Source organism: Microtus oregoni, unplaced genomic scaffold (genome assembly GCF_018167655.1).
Source record: "Microtus oregoni isolate MIOR12 unplaced genomic scaffold, Mior012 000011F_ref0000422, whole genome shotgun sequence".
NCBI lineage: Eukaryota > Metazoa > Chordata > Mammalia > Rodentia > Cricetidae > Microtus > Microtus oregoni.
In genome coordinates, this window is record NW_024543070.1 from 15,825,133 (window position 1) to 15,837,672 (window position 12,540).

General features: G+C 40.7%; 1 protein-coding gene and 1 pseudogene across 1 annotated transcript in view; both read right to left on the reverse strand.

The window, feature by feature from the left end:
* The window catches only part of Ndfip1 (Nedd4 family interacting protein 1), a 48,176-nt gene that overhangs the window by 13,541 nt on the left and 22,095 nt on the right, over positions 1–12,540 (reverse strand). Inside the window, exons 2-5 of the mRNA XM_041660237.1 lie at positions 7,370–7,457; positions 4,708–4,838; positions 3,763–3,850; positions 2,620–2,744 (exon numbers count right to left, since the gene is read on the reverse strand). Of these exons, the coding sequence (XP_041516171.1) occupies positions 2,620–2,744; positions 3,763–3,850; positions 4,708–4,838; positions 7,370–7,457 (432 nt within the window). The remainder of the gene's footprint in view (positions 1–2,619; positions 2,745–3,762; positions 3,851–4,707; positions 4,839–7,369; positions 7,458–12,540) is intronic.
* Positions 5,366–5,861, reverse strand: LOC121453448 (annotated as a pseudogene).

The following is a 12,540-nucleotide window of genomic DNA, read 5'->3' on the forward strand; positions in this document are numbered from 1 at the left end:
TAATAATTTTTAAAAATATGGTCTATTTACTTCTAATTTGAAATAGTTTACAAGAAATGAAAAATGACTTCTTCTAATGGAAAAAAAAACTGTAAAGTTCTCTGTTCGCTTCCGACTCCTTATTTTCCAAGTGTGCATGTGCGCGCACACACACAAATGGATTTTGAGGGTTTTGAGGACTGTTTGGTATATAGCTCAGGCTGGATTTAGTAACGCTTCTTCTCCTTCAGCCTCCCAAGGGCTAGGATAATACGCTTGTGCCACCATACGTAACTCTTCATTTTGTTAGAAATCTCTGGCATGGTGGTGCATGCCTTATAACCCTGGCAATACTTCACAAAGTACCCATCTAAGAATGTTTCTAGTTTCATTGTATATACTTAGCATTAGATGTGATTATTTGGTTGGCATTACTGTCTCCTTGCCAATGAAGTCCAATTTGTTCCTAACCTTGAATTTTGAACTTTGTATCAGGTACTTCATGGTAATCCTATACCTGTGCCAGGAATTGGCACAAGGCATTCTTTTGGCAAGTTAGAACTGAAGGTCTTGTAAAAGAGAAAAAGAACACAGATGGTCTCTAACAAAAGTGATTAACGTTATGACAGAACAAGACCAATATGCATTCAGTAAAACCATCTTTTTACACTTGAGTCTTTCCCCAGCTTTGTGACAGGCAGGATGAAACAAAGTCCCTCAGGATGCTGGGTGGCAGTAGTCAGCCACAGGTCTCTATCAGCTTTAAGATCACGGGATGAACCAGAATGTGCCATTGGCAGGGTAAATGCATTAAATGTATGTGAAGTTCATGCTCTCCTGTGAAGCACTGCTGTGTTTTAGTGTGATACAGAACCATCTGTCTTTAACCCCGAGGGGAGCAAGAACTACAGTACAGCTGAAATTCAGCTCTCCTTGCTAGTGCTGATTTGATCTAATGAACATCTCTGGTGGGACCTGTTTTCGTAAGGAATGAAAACTTCCCCTATTTTTTTCTGACTTGCTAAGCCATTCTGACCTTGGTTTTCATTTAGATTCCAAAGATAACTAATAATGTAAACTTAGTCTATTCTCTTGGAGGCCCTGGTGTCCAAAGTCTGAGAATAAAAGTGTGGTATTCCCTTTTTGTCCATGAGAGATAGTGTTCAAGACCCTCACAAATGCTTTAAATGGCAGACAGCTCCAAAGCTTATGCATACATACAGCCTTTCCATATATGTGGACCTTTGATAAAGTTTGATTATGAATTGAGCACAATAAAAGATTAATGATAAGTGCCACTGAACTAACAATATACTGTGATAAGTTATACAAACATGGCTCTTTAAAAAAATCTTGCTGCTATAAAGATCTTAGAAACCTCAGTATGGAATTTTTTTCTTTTTTTAAAGCAACTTTTTTTTTTTTTTTTTTTTAAATTAAGCATACAATGTACTGCTGGCAAGGAAGGCACCAGGTTTCATTACAATACAGATGGTTGTGAGCCACCATGTGGTTGCTGGGAATTGAACTCGGGACCTCTGAAAGAACAGCCAGTGTTCTTACCCTCTGAGCCATCTCTCCAGCCCATGGAATTTTTTTCTTTCATTATTGTGTGAAAGCTTTCACCTTTCATTAAAAGCATGTGGCTTCTCTTTGGCATATCTAAACGGCCAGCACTGCTATGACTGCAATTTGGGACTTTTAAAATAAAGATTACCAAACCACAAGCACTGTGATACCAATATGGTTTCCAAACAAGGCAAGTTTTGAACAGGATTTCAGAATTTATTGTTTTGTATGGCATGTCAATTAAAACTTACGGCTTGGGTCAGGCATAGTAGTGCATGCCTTTGATCCCAGCACTCAGAAGGTAGAGGCAGGTGGATCTGTGAGTTCTAAAAGCCAGTCTGGTCTACATAGCAAGTACCAGTCCATCCAGGGCTAAACAATGTGACACTGTCTCAAAACAAACAATGAAACAAACAAACAAAAAAAAAAAAAACCCTTATCAACTGTTTCTGAAAAATTCAGATTCTGACCAGAGGTAACTCAGCTAAGAAGCAGAGACACAGTAGGCTCCAGTGCATACATACTTTCTATTCCATGTGTGTGTGTTTATATGTAAAAAGCATGTGTTTGCACATGTGTGCATGCATGCCTTGGTGTCCTGGCTTTCCACTTTGTTAAAAGCAGGGTCTCCCCGTGCTACACACAGACGCTGGCTGGCTGCTCCCTTCCAGGGGTTCTTGACTTTGCCTGTCATCTCCCCATAGGAGCGCTGGTACTACTACTGAATCTGGGTTTTCCTTAAGTTTTAGGAACCCCAAATCAGGATGTTAAGAATTAACATGATGAATACCCGCCCCTCTATCACAGAAACTCCAAGTGTCCACATGCATTAGTACTTCATACATATCAAAACAACCTATAAAACAGATCATCTCCTAGATCTGAACATGAAACAAGGAGATAGGAATTACATGCAACTGATTTTAGCTCACTTTACCATGGAATCAGAACAAAAACAAACCAGATTATCCCTTTAAATATCAAGATAACAGAAAATTAAAAATCAAATATTCAAAGTCATTCTAATTACTGCCTCTTGACACAATCTATGTTCTCTGCTATGCAACTTACCCTGACAATAAGGATCCATTTAATTAGAGAAAGACCAAATCCTGAGATGGCCCCATACCTTCCCGCAGCTGAGGTGGTCAGGCAAAAAGACAAGAAGAACCCAATCCAGTTGAAGAGGAATGCCACTGTAAGAGTGGAGGGAAAAGATATGTTAACCAAGGGACAGGAGTGTTCTCTGCAGCAGCCCCTACTTATGTGGCGTTCCCTAGGATAGAAAAGATAGCCTACACTTGACAAACCATCTCCGCCTCCCCTTGATCTCCCTCAAAAGCAAGGAAAGACTTTGTGAATCTCATGCTGCATGCTCTGTGCCTACCAACCTGCTCCTGTCTTTGCTGCCATATAGGTTAGTGAGTAAACGAAACACTTCGGACAGGAACCTGGCACCTCACATAAGTGAGTCAAGTTACTCATCCTCCTGCTGTGTCTTCTGACAGCTCAGAGCATCACTATTTTTGCACTACATTTTTAATTTTTCACAGAGTAAATAAAATAGGTGCTCACATGTAAGTGAGGTGCATAAAAAAGTATAAAACAGCATTAAGAAGGGGAAAGTCTGCTGGAGAGATGGCTCAGAGGTTAAGAGCACTGGCTGTTCTTCCAGAGGTCCTGAGTTCAACTCCCAGCAGCCACTTGATGGCTCACAACCATTTGAAATGAGATCTGGGGCCCTATTCTGGAATGCAGGCAGAACAGTGTATAAATAATAGCTGGGTAGTAGTGGCGCAGGCCTTTAATTCTAGTCCTCAGAGGCAGGTGGAACTCTGAGTTCGAGTCCAGCCTGTTTTAGGACTGGCTCCAAAGCTACTGAGAAACCCTGTCTTGACAAACAAAAAAAGGAAAGGAAAGGAAAGGAAAGGAAAGGAAAGGAAAGGAAAGGAAAGGAAAGGAAGAGAAAAGGCGCAGAGTCAGATTGACTTTGATCTATCAGAAAATGAGAAGTTTACAGAACAAAATCTATCAATGCTGTTGCATTCCTACTCTGCCATCTGGGTATGAGCAGCAGCAATAACAATGGGCCCTGTAGGCCTGAAAGATGAGATTTGGCATGTGTTAACACTGTGGCATCCATAATTGCTTTAAACATACTGTCCATTCAGAGCACTTGGGTTTATAGGAAGTGACTACTACATGTATACTTACTGAAAAAAGTTAACATAAAAATCCCATCATTTCCTATCCTCAGCTGGTCAGCATCGTCAAAATCATCCCGACCCACAAAATCTTCATCCTAAATGAAGGAAAAAGAGTAAGACAGAGTTATGATGAATTATTTCTAGACAAAAGAATGACTGGCACAAAAGGTGAGATGCATAACCAAAAACCTTCCTTTTCGTGAAAGGTCTACTGTAATTGGTGCAAACATACCCCTTCACTGACTAAGTAGGCTGCTTAAGACTGCTTGGTAAGTTGGCTAAGAGACAAACTTTCCTTGTTGCTTCCTCAGTGCTGCTAAACCCAATAAAGGATTGCCTACGTCTTTCTTTTTTTGCTTTTGCTTTTCAAGACAGGGCTATCCCGAAACTCTCTTTGTATATCAGGCTAGCCTCAAACTCAAAGATATGCCTGTTTCTGCCTCCTAAGAAGCAGATGGATCTCTGTGAGTTCAAAGCCACCTTGGGCTACAAAAGACTGAACCTGTCTAAAACTAAAAGAGAAACAGAGCCCATACAAAGGTAATCCCAGCACTTGGGATCACATGCCTTTAATCCCTGCACTACAGAGGTGGCGACAGGAGCTATGGCTGGGTGGGGAAGTGACAGGAACTCAGTGGAGTGTGGAGTCTGAGGTTGATGGAGAACACTACAGGATCACCCTTTTGGTCTGAAGATTTGGTAATCTCTCTAGTGGTTGGCAGTTTTGCTTTTCTGATCTTCAGGTTGAACCCCAATATCTGCTTCTGGGTTTTTATTATTCATGCTACACTGCTTGGTGCATCATTTTCAGAAGATGCCTATTATTCCAAAAGAAAATGTATATGCTTAAAATTAGCTGTAACCAAGACAATTCTAGTAACTCAATAATGGATAATGAAAATAACTCCAACTAAGCAGCACCAAAACAATATAGATCAAACAAACTGCTTACTCTTCCAGGAACCAAAGGGATTGTGGCTTCAGTCTTGGTTCTTTCAGCCTCATCATAACTGGGCAGTGTTGTAGCCACGTTATAAGAAGGGGGCTTTGGAAACCCAGTTTCATCTTTGTAGTCAAAATACGCTGCAGAAAAAAAAAGTAATAAAATCCATCTGAAGCAAAGGACATTTATTTATAAATAAATGTGACACTTGGAACAATTTTTAAGTATGTATTTAAAAACAAGATTGTCCATACCTTTATTCCTAGCACTCAGGAGGCAAAAGTGGGTGGATCTCTGTGAGTTTAAGGCCAGTCTGTTATACATTAGCAAGTTCCAATTCAGCCAAGGCTACACTGTGAGACCTTGCCTCAAAGTACATACATCCATACAAACACACATACATAAAAATAAAAACTCACTTGCTATACTTATTTCCAACTCTGAATCTAACAGGCGTTTATTCTGTGGTACTGGGGATCAAATCCCATCGAGCTGCCATCTCCAACCCTCTTTTTACCTTTTATTTTGCTAAGCTACCCTTGAACTTACAATCTGCCTGTCCCAGACTCTTTTTTTTTCCCATCAATTGTCACACCTCTAGCAAGATCAATTTATTTTCAAGTCTTAAGTTCTAAACAATTAACAACCCATTCTGTAAAACAGAATGAAAAACTATGACCAAAAGAAGACAAACGAACATTCAGCACATTATCAAAATGAACGGCCTTTTGTTAAAGCCGCATCCTTTCTGTCAGTAGTAACCATATGGAGGCCGCTGGTTGGGGCCATACTGTCCGTACTGTTGATGGTAGTAAGGCTCTTGTCTCTGTGGATAGTTGTTACCCCATGACCGTCCGTGCCACTGATTTGATCGATTGTCACTTGGCCATCCTCGTCTGTTATCCCGACCTCTAAACTGTCTGTTATCTTACAGCCAGTTGCCTCTATTTCTCTGGTTACCGCCACCTCTGCTATTCCACTCCTCAACAATTGGAGGGGACTCAGGGGGACGTTTCAAGTATTCCTGGTACTCTTTGTCGTCTTGTGTGAATCTGTTTGCAAACATCTCTTCAAAATTTGGAATCTCTTCAGAAGTATCGCTCATCTTGAAATTCTGTACAATTTTTAAGATCCTTCCGCGGGACGCCCTGGAGGGGCCTCGGTCGTCTACCTGTCCCAGACTCTTAAGTGATCACTAGAACTGGTGATTTAAATAGTCATGGAAAACACTTAGGCTAACACTTTACACAAGCCAGGTATGGTGTGTGTGCCTGTGATCTCAGGTTCTTGGGCGATGGATGTTACAGGGTCACAGCTTGAGTTTTGCCTAGGAAACACAGCCAGATCTCCTGTCAATGGTTAAAAAGTCTTCACACATGCACTAAGATCTACACTGTAGTTTCCTCTCGTTAAAAAAAATGAAAATCAAACTTGAAAAAAGGAAAGGGCTTAATATTCATGTGTTCCTGTTTTTACTAGGTAACAACTGGGTTATAAAATAACTCTCTCTATGAACTCTTTCATCTCCTCTTTTGAACACTGTACTTCATGCTCACTGACTTCTGTCACAAAATATGCAGCACAACAGAAAAGATGTATTTACAAGGTTAAACTTGTTGTTCTTGTTTTGTTTTTTGAGGCAGGGTTTCCTAGCTGTCCTGGAACTAGCTCTTGTAGACCAGGCTGGCCTCAAACTCACAGAGATCCACCTGCCTCTGCTACCCAAGTGCTGGGGATTAAAGGCGTGCACCACCACCACCTGGATTCTAAATATTTTTCAAGTTTCAAAAGAAAAAAAAAATCTTTCTTTTACTCTCTAGTTATAAATTAGCTTCTCCATAAATTTGTTGTTGTGTGGCCTCAGCTGGCCTGGAACTGCCACTGCCCTGCCTTGACCTCCAGGGTACTGATATTAGAAGTGTGAACTAATACACCAGCTAACTTCAACATTCTTATTGTAATAATTATTGAAATTGTCAATCATCAATGCCCCTCATTAACAAAAAAGAAATAACAATCTCCTCTTCCTTCTCCTCCTCTTCTGTAATAGAATCTAGTAATATAAAACTCAACCTGGGGGACTGGAGAGATGGCTCAGTGGTTAAGAGCACTGACTGACCCTTCCAGAGGCCCTGAGTTTGATTCCCAATGATGACATGGCAGCTCACAACCATCTATAATGGGATCTAGTGCCCTCTTCCATCATGCAGGCATACAAGCAAGTGGAGCACTTCTACACAGAAAATACATGAACAAATCTTTAAGAGACTATGTACTCAGTATGTATTCAAACTGTCTCTAGTCTCAACCTTCCACGGTATGAGCCATCATGCCCAGTATTCAGGTTTTGGGTGTGGTGGTACATGCCTATAACCCTACCTCCAGGTAGAGGCAGGAAAACCAGGAGTTCAAGGTCAGTCTCCCTATTCATAGTATTTGAGGACAACCTGGTCTATGGGGATCTTTTCTCAAAACAAAAGAAGAAAAATTAAATATCCATTTTGGAAAAAAAGTCACTAAGAAGTTAGAGCTAATGGCGAAGCAGTGTTTTGTTTAATACAGTTTCTGTGTGGTTATTTTGGGTGTAAGCTAGCCAGGAGGCCAAGACAAACAAGGGATCTCCTCCCTTGCAACTGGAGGGATCTGTGCTAGCCCTGGCCTCAGTACCCACCTGCATTCTCTGCAGAAATGCTGCTGTACGGTGGAGGAGCATCACCTGCAGTCTGCTCGGGTTCCCCAGGCTCCTCTTCATTCTGCAGCTGAATAAAAACATCAGATATTAACACTCACACACACACACAAACAAATTCAAAAGATACAAACCTAAAAACTAGAGTAGCCTATCTGGAAGGCTATCTGGCATTGTGTTTGTTTCCAAAGCCTTTTTAAAGTATCCTAATCCCAGGAAGTTATTTTAAGGAAATGAGACAAAAAGAAAAAGTTATATAAGAATCATACTCCAAGTACACATTCCTGTAGTCTCAGTCATAGACAAGCCTGGGCTACATAAAATATGAGGCCTATCCAAAAAGAAAACAGAAAAAGCCAAATGTAGCTCAAGCTTGCCTCAAATTTGTCAAGGAGCTGACAAAGGCCCTGTACTCCTGACCTTCCCACTCCTACTTCCCACGAGTTGGGATTTCAGGTGTGAACCACCATGCCCAGCTATCAAAAAATAGACTAAGAAAAAAATCAAAACTTCAAAGAAAATTCGACAACTTAGAAACTTATAGAACCATTACATGAAGTCTGATTTTTATCAAACAATATGCATTGTGCAATTTGTTTGTAAAAGGATAATCATATAATGGAAAGAAGATCTAGAATGAGATATCTATAATTCAGAACTATCTTTAGGTAATGAAAGTATAAAGGGTTTCTCCTTGTTTACATTTAGACTCTAATTTCATTGCTTGTATAATTTCTTTAAAGTTAGAAAAGCAATCTGGTAGGACAAATATTGAAAATACACAAACCAAGTCCTTCTATCTTATTTGGTAAGTGAGACAGTTATGAAAACATAAATGTCTAACCTCTGTCAGTACTTTCTCTCAACTATCTGATGTAGTGTTTTAGTGCTGGGAATCAAACCCTGGGTTTTAAGAATCCCAGGCAAGTTATTTACAGCAGAGCTAACTCCAGAACTCCCCAGCTCCTCCAGTTATTTCAATAGTCCACACTGAATGTGTAATGTCTACCTATTGTTGCTGCCAAGTGCCCACCCTAGTCACTGTCATGAAACGAAGATTTCTCAATAGATCATACTTTTTAATGAGCTGGTCTACACTGGCATTAAACTATAAAGGGAGTCTGCTGATAAGGGTCTGATCCTGTTTTCAGTATTACCACACAGGAAGTTACTGAGGTGCTTGTAAGACATACCAGCTCCTAAGCACACTTTACAAAGAAGTCCATGGTAAGCTGAGACAGAAGAGAGCCTGGGATTTGATAAGAAGCGGAGTCTGCATCAATCTCCAATCCTGCGCTATCCACGAATTACTACAATATAGATTTATCTATAAATTCAATTTGACGTGGGTTCTTGGGCCATATTCTTAGCAGCATCTACCATCCAGGACGTTCTATAACCAGTGCAGGGTATGAAACCTAGTACAAACATTTTACCACTGACTTTCATCTCCAGGCCTTGATTTTTTTTTTTTAATTTTTATTTTCTTGAAACAGGATTTTCCTGTGTACCTTTGGGCTGGCCTGGAACCCTAATCCCTTGTCTCAAATACTGGATTATAGGCATGTGCCACCATTTCTAACGTGGGCATATTTTTTAGCTCTAACAATCTAATCTTAAACTTAAGTCATTCCCAAAATAATTGTACTGAAAACTACGGTAATTTTTTCCTTGGAAAAGAAAACATACAGGCAAAATAGTTATAGGAAAGCAAATATTCCAGGGACATCATATAGTGACTTATTTGAAGAGCTCCTGGGAACATGATTCTCCTCAATCCAAGATCTTAACAGTATGTGAACGTTAGAAGGATATTCTTAGCCTCCTCCCGACTAACCATCACTGTATGAGAGAAGACAGCACCAAGGGAGAACGACAGCAACAAGAAAGGGGAAAAAGATTATTTGAGAATGCAGTCTCTATCTGTATTTCTAACCTACTTTATAATTCTGGAGTCTGGTCAAAGCAAGCATGTTTCTTCTACACAATTTGGTTTCAGAAAGGAAGCCTGGCAGTTCTTAGAAACATAGACATTCAAAAAAATCAGGAGGTAAAATAGTCTACCATGCCAGTAGCTGTAAGATAGGTTGCCTGTCTCCTAGCAACCTAGAAATGTGAAATGTGATCACTCCCCAGCACAGTAACAGATAACAGCAGAGAAATTCCAGCCTTCTCAGAAACGCTATCTCTTTGGTGAGAAAAAAACCAAACATTACCAGGTCAAGATTTTTTTTTCTCCCTTAAAATTCAGTATTTTAGAACCATACATTTCCAACTAAAAAGAAGAAAAAAGAAACCCCGCGGAAAAAAAATTATGACTATGGAGGTGCCACATGTTGGAATGACCCCCCCACTCAACTGTTCTCATTGCCTCCTCCCACCACAGAAACCTAATTACTCCCACACTGCTGGTGGTAAGGTTAGGCTCAGAAAAGCTGCTCTAAAACAAAACACTATGAGAAGAACAAAGGGAATCACATTCTAAAGGCCACATACGCTTAGTAATGACTGCTGAACGACAGAGCTGTATAAGCACCCACATTCTTACACTTTGGGGCCTCAAGGCCACTGCTCAGCAATGAAGGAAAGAAATGCACGGACCACAACTGGACTGTAGCCTTTAGGAAACAGTTTACTTGCGTCCATGATGAGTTTTGCCTATTTTCTTACTCTGTCCCCAAGAACCTTTCCTGTGCAGCCTACCCAGCCACACAGATCCCCTCCTGGTGCTCAGACAGCACAAGCAGGTTACTTCTGGGTCAGCACTGGAAAGACTCCCACTCTTCCATCAGTTGGGCCAAGTGGGCCCAGGTCCAGCTTAACTACACAGTACAGGCCAGGCTGTGGCCGGTCCTTGAGGCAGGTCTAAGAGAGAGAACTTAACTCAGAGCACACAGGAACAGTCTCTGACTGACTCTGGAGACTAAGAAATACTGCTGGAGCTAGAGTTTTCACCCCATTACATCACTTTTATTACATTTTGAACCAGTTTTACCTTTATTGTGATCAACAATAATGACATTTAAAAAATTTATGGCACTGTTTTACAAATTGAACTATAAAATTACTCATAAATGACAGAAAAGGCCAGGTGTAGTGGCTCACACTTGTAATCTCAACACTTGGGAGACTGAAACTGGAACATTAAGGAAGTAAGTTCCTGGCCAGCCTGAGTTGCTACATAGTAAGCAACTTTGCCTGCCCTCCAAAGGAGCCATACAAAGTGTTGAGCTTAATACAGAACTACCTATGTCTCTACCAAGATGAAAATAATCCAATAATCTGAAATTTCAAGTAGCATTTTGCTTTGTCACACACTTACACTGTGTCCTGATTTTCTTTTCCATATCCCCACTTGGTGCATGATCCCAATCTGCCATAATACTCCTTGATCTTACTAACCTTTGATTTTGAAAATACGTATCTTGGCCGGGCGGTGGTGGCACACGCCTTTAATCCCAGCACTCGGGAGGCAGAGACAGGCGGATCTCTGTGAGTTCGAGGCCAGCCTGGTCTACAAGAGCTAGTTCCAGGACAGGAACCAAAAGCTACGGAGAAACCCTGTCTCGAAAAATCCAAAAAAAAAAAAAAAAAAAAAAAAGAAAAGAAAATACGTATCTTGGGGGCTGGAGAAATGGCTTGAAGGTTAAGAGCACTAACTGCTCTTCCAGAGGGCCCAGGTTCAACCTCCAGCAATCACATGATGGCTCACAACCATCTGTTAATTATGCATGTGGTACACCAACATATATGCTAGCTAAACACACACACATAAAATTTTTAAAAAGTTTTAAAAATATGTCTATTAGGACTAGTGAGCCAGCTCAGCAGTTAAGAATGCTTACTCTTCTTCAAAGAACCAGAGTTTGGTTTCCAGTACTCATGGTCAAATGGCTCACAACTACCCTTAACTCCAGCTTCAAGAGTTACCATGCCCTCTTCTGTCCTCCTTGCGTACTGCAAACACCTGCCAGATATACATACAGACACATAAATAAAAATGATCAAAAGCTTATAAAAATAAATCTGAGGGGGGGGTGTTGAGACAAGGTTTCTCTGTGTAATAGCCCAGTGTTCCTGAACTAGCTCTGTAGACCAGGTTGGCCTCAAACTCACAGAGATCCACCTGCATCTGTCTCCCGAGTGCTAGGATTAAAGGTGTGTGTGTACCACCACCACCACCCGTCTATAAAAAATAAACCTTAAACCAGGTGGTGGTGGCACACACCTTTAATTCCAAACCACAAGAAGCAGGGGGATGAAACTCTTGAGTTTGAGGCCAATCTAGTCTAAAGAGCAAATTCTAGGAGCCGGGGCTAAAAGAAAATCCTGACTCAAGAAACTGAAAATAAACAAACAAATACTTTAAAAATTTATAAAAAGGTGTATTGTTTTATTTTTAAGGTTAAGGCTATAAAATATAGTACATCTAAAATAAAGGGATCACCTTCCTTTGAATCTAAGTATTGTGCCTATTAGAAACAAATACAGCATTAAAGAGCAGGTGCAATGACACTCACTGGTAGTCCCAACTTCTGGGGAAACTGAGGCAAAATAACCACTTAAGTCTAGTTGACTGAGGCCAAGCTGAGGAGCATGAAATTATATTAGTATCTTTTAAAAAAAAATCTGAGCCGGGCGGTGGTGGCGCACGCCTTTAATCCCAGCACTCGGGAGGCAGAGGCAGGTGGATCTCTGTGAGTTCGAGGCCAGCATGGTCTACAAGAGCTAGTTCCGGGACAGGCACCAAAGCTATAGAGAAACCCTGTCTTGAAAAACCAAAAAAAAAAAAAAAAAAAAAAAAAAAAATCTGCTAGGTATGGATGGCAGCACAAGCCTATAAATCCCAACACTTGGGAGATTGAAAGATGGGAGAATCAGGAATCCAAGTTCATCTTTGGCTGCATAATCAGTAGAAGCCAGAAATGCTCACTACAGAAATTATACATAGTTTTTGGTTTGTTTTTTGAGACTGGGCTTCCAACTCAGAGATCTGCCTGTCTCCATCTTCCAAGTGCTGGGATTAAAGGCATGCTTAACCACCACCCAATGATACCTAGTTTTTATAGAAGCAACTTTGAATAAAACTAGTTTAAAGGGGCTGGAGAGATGGCTCAGTGGTTAAGAGCATTGCCTGCTCTTCCAAAGGTCAT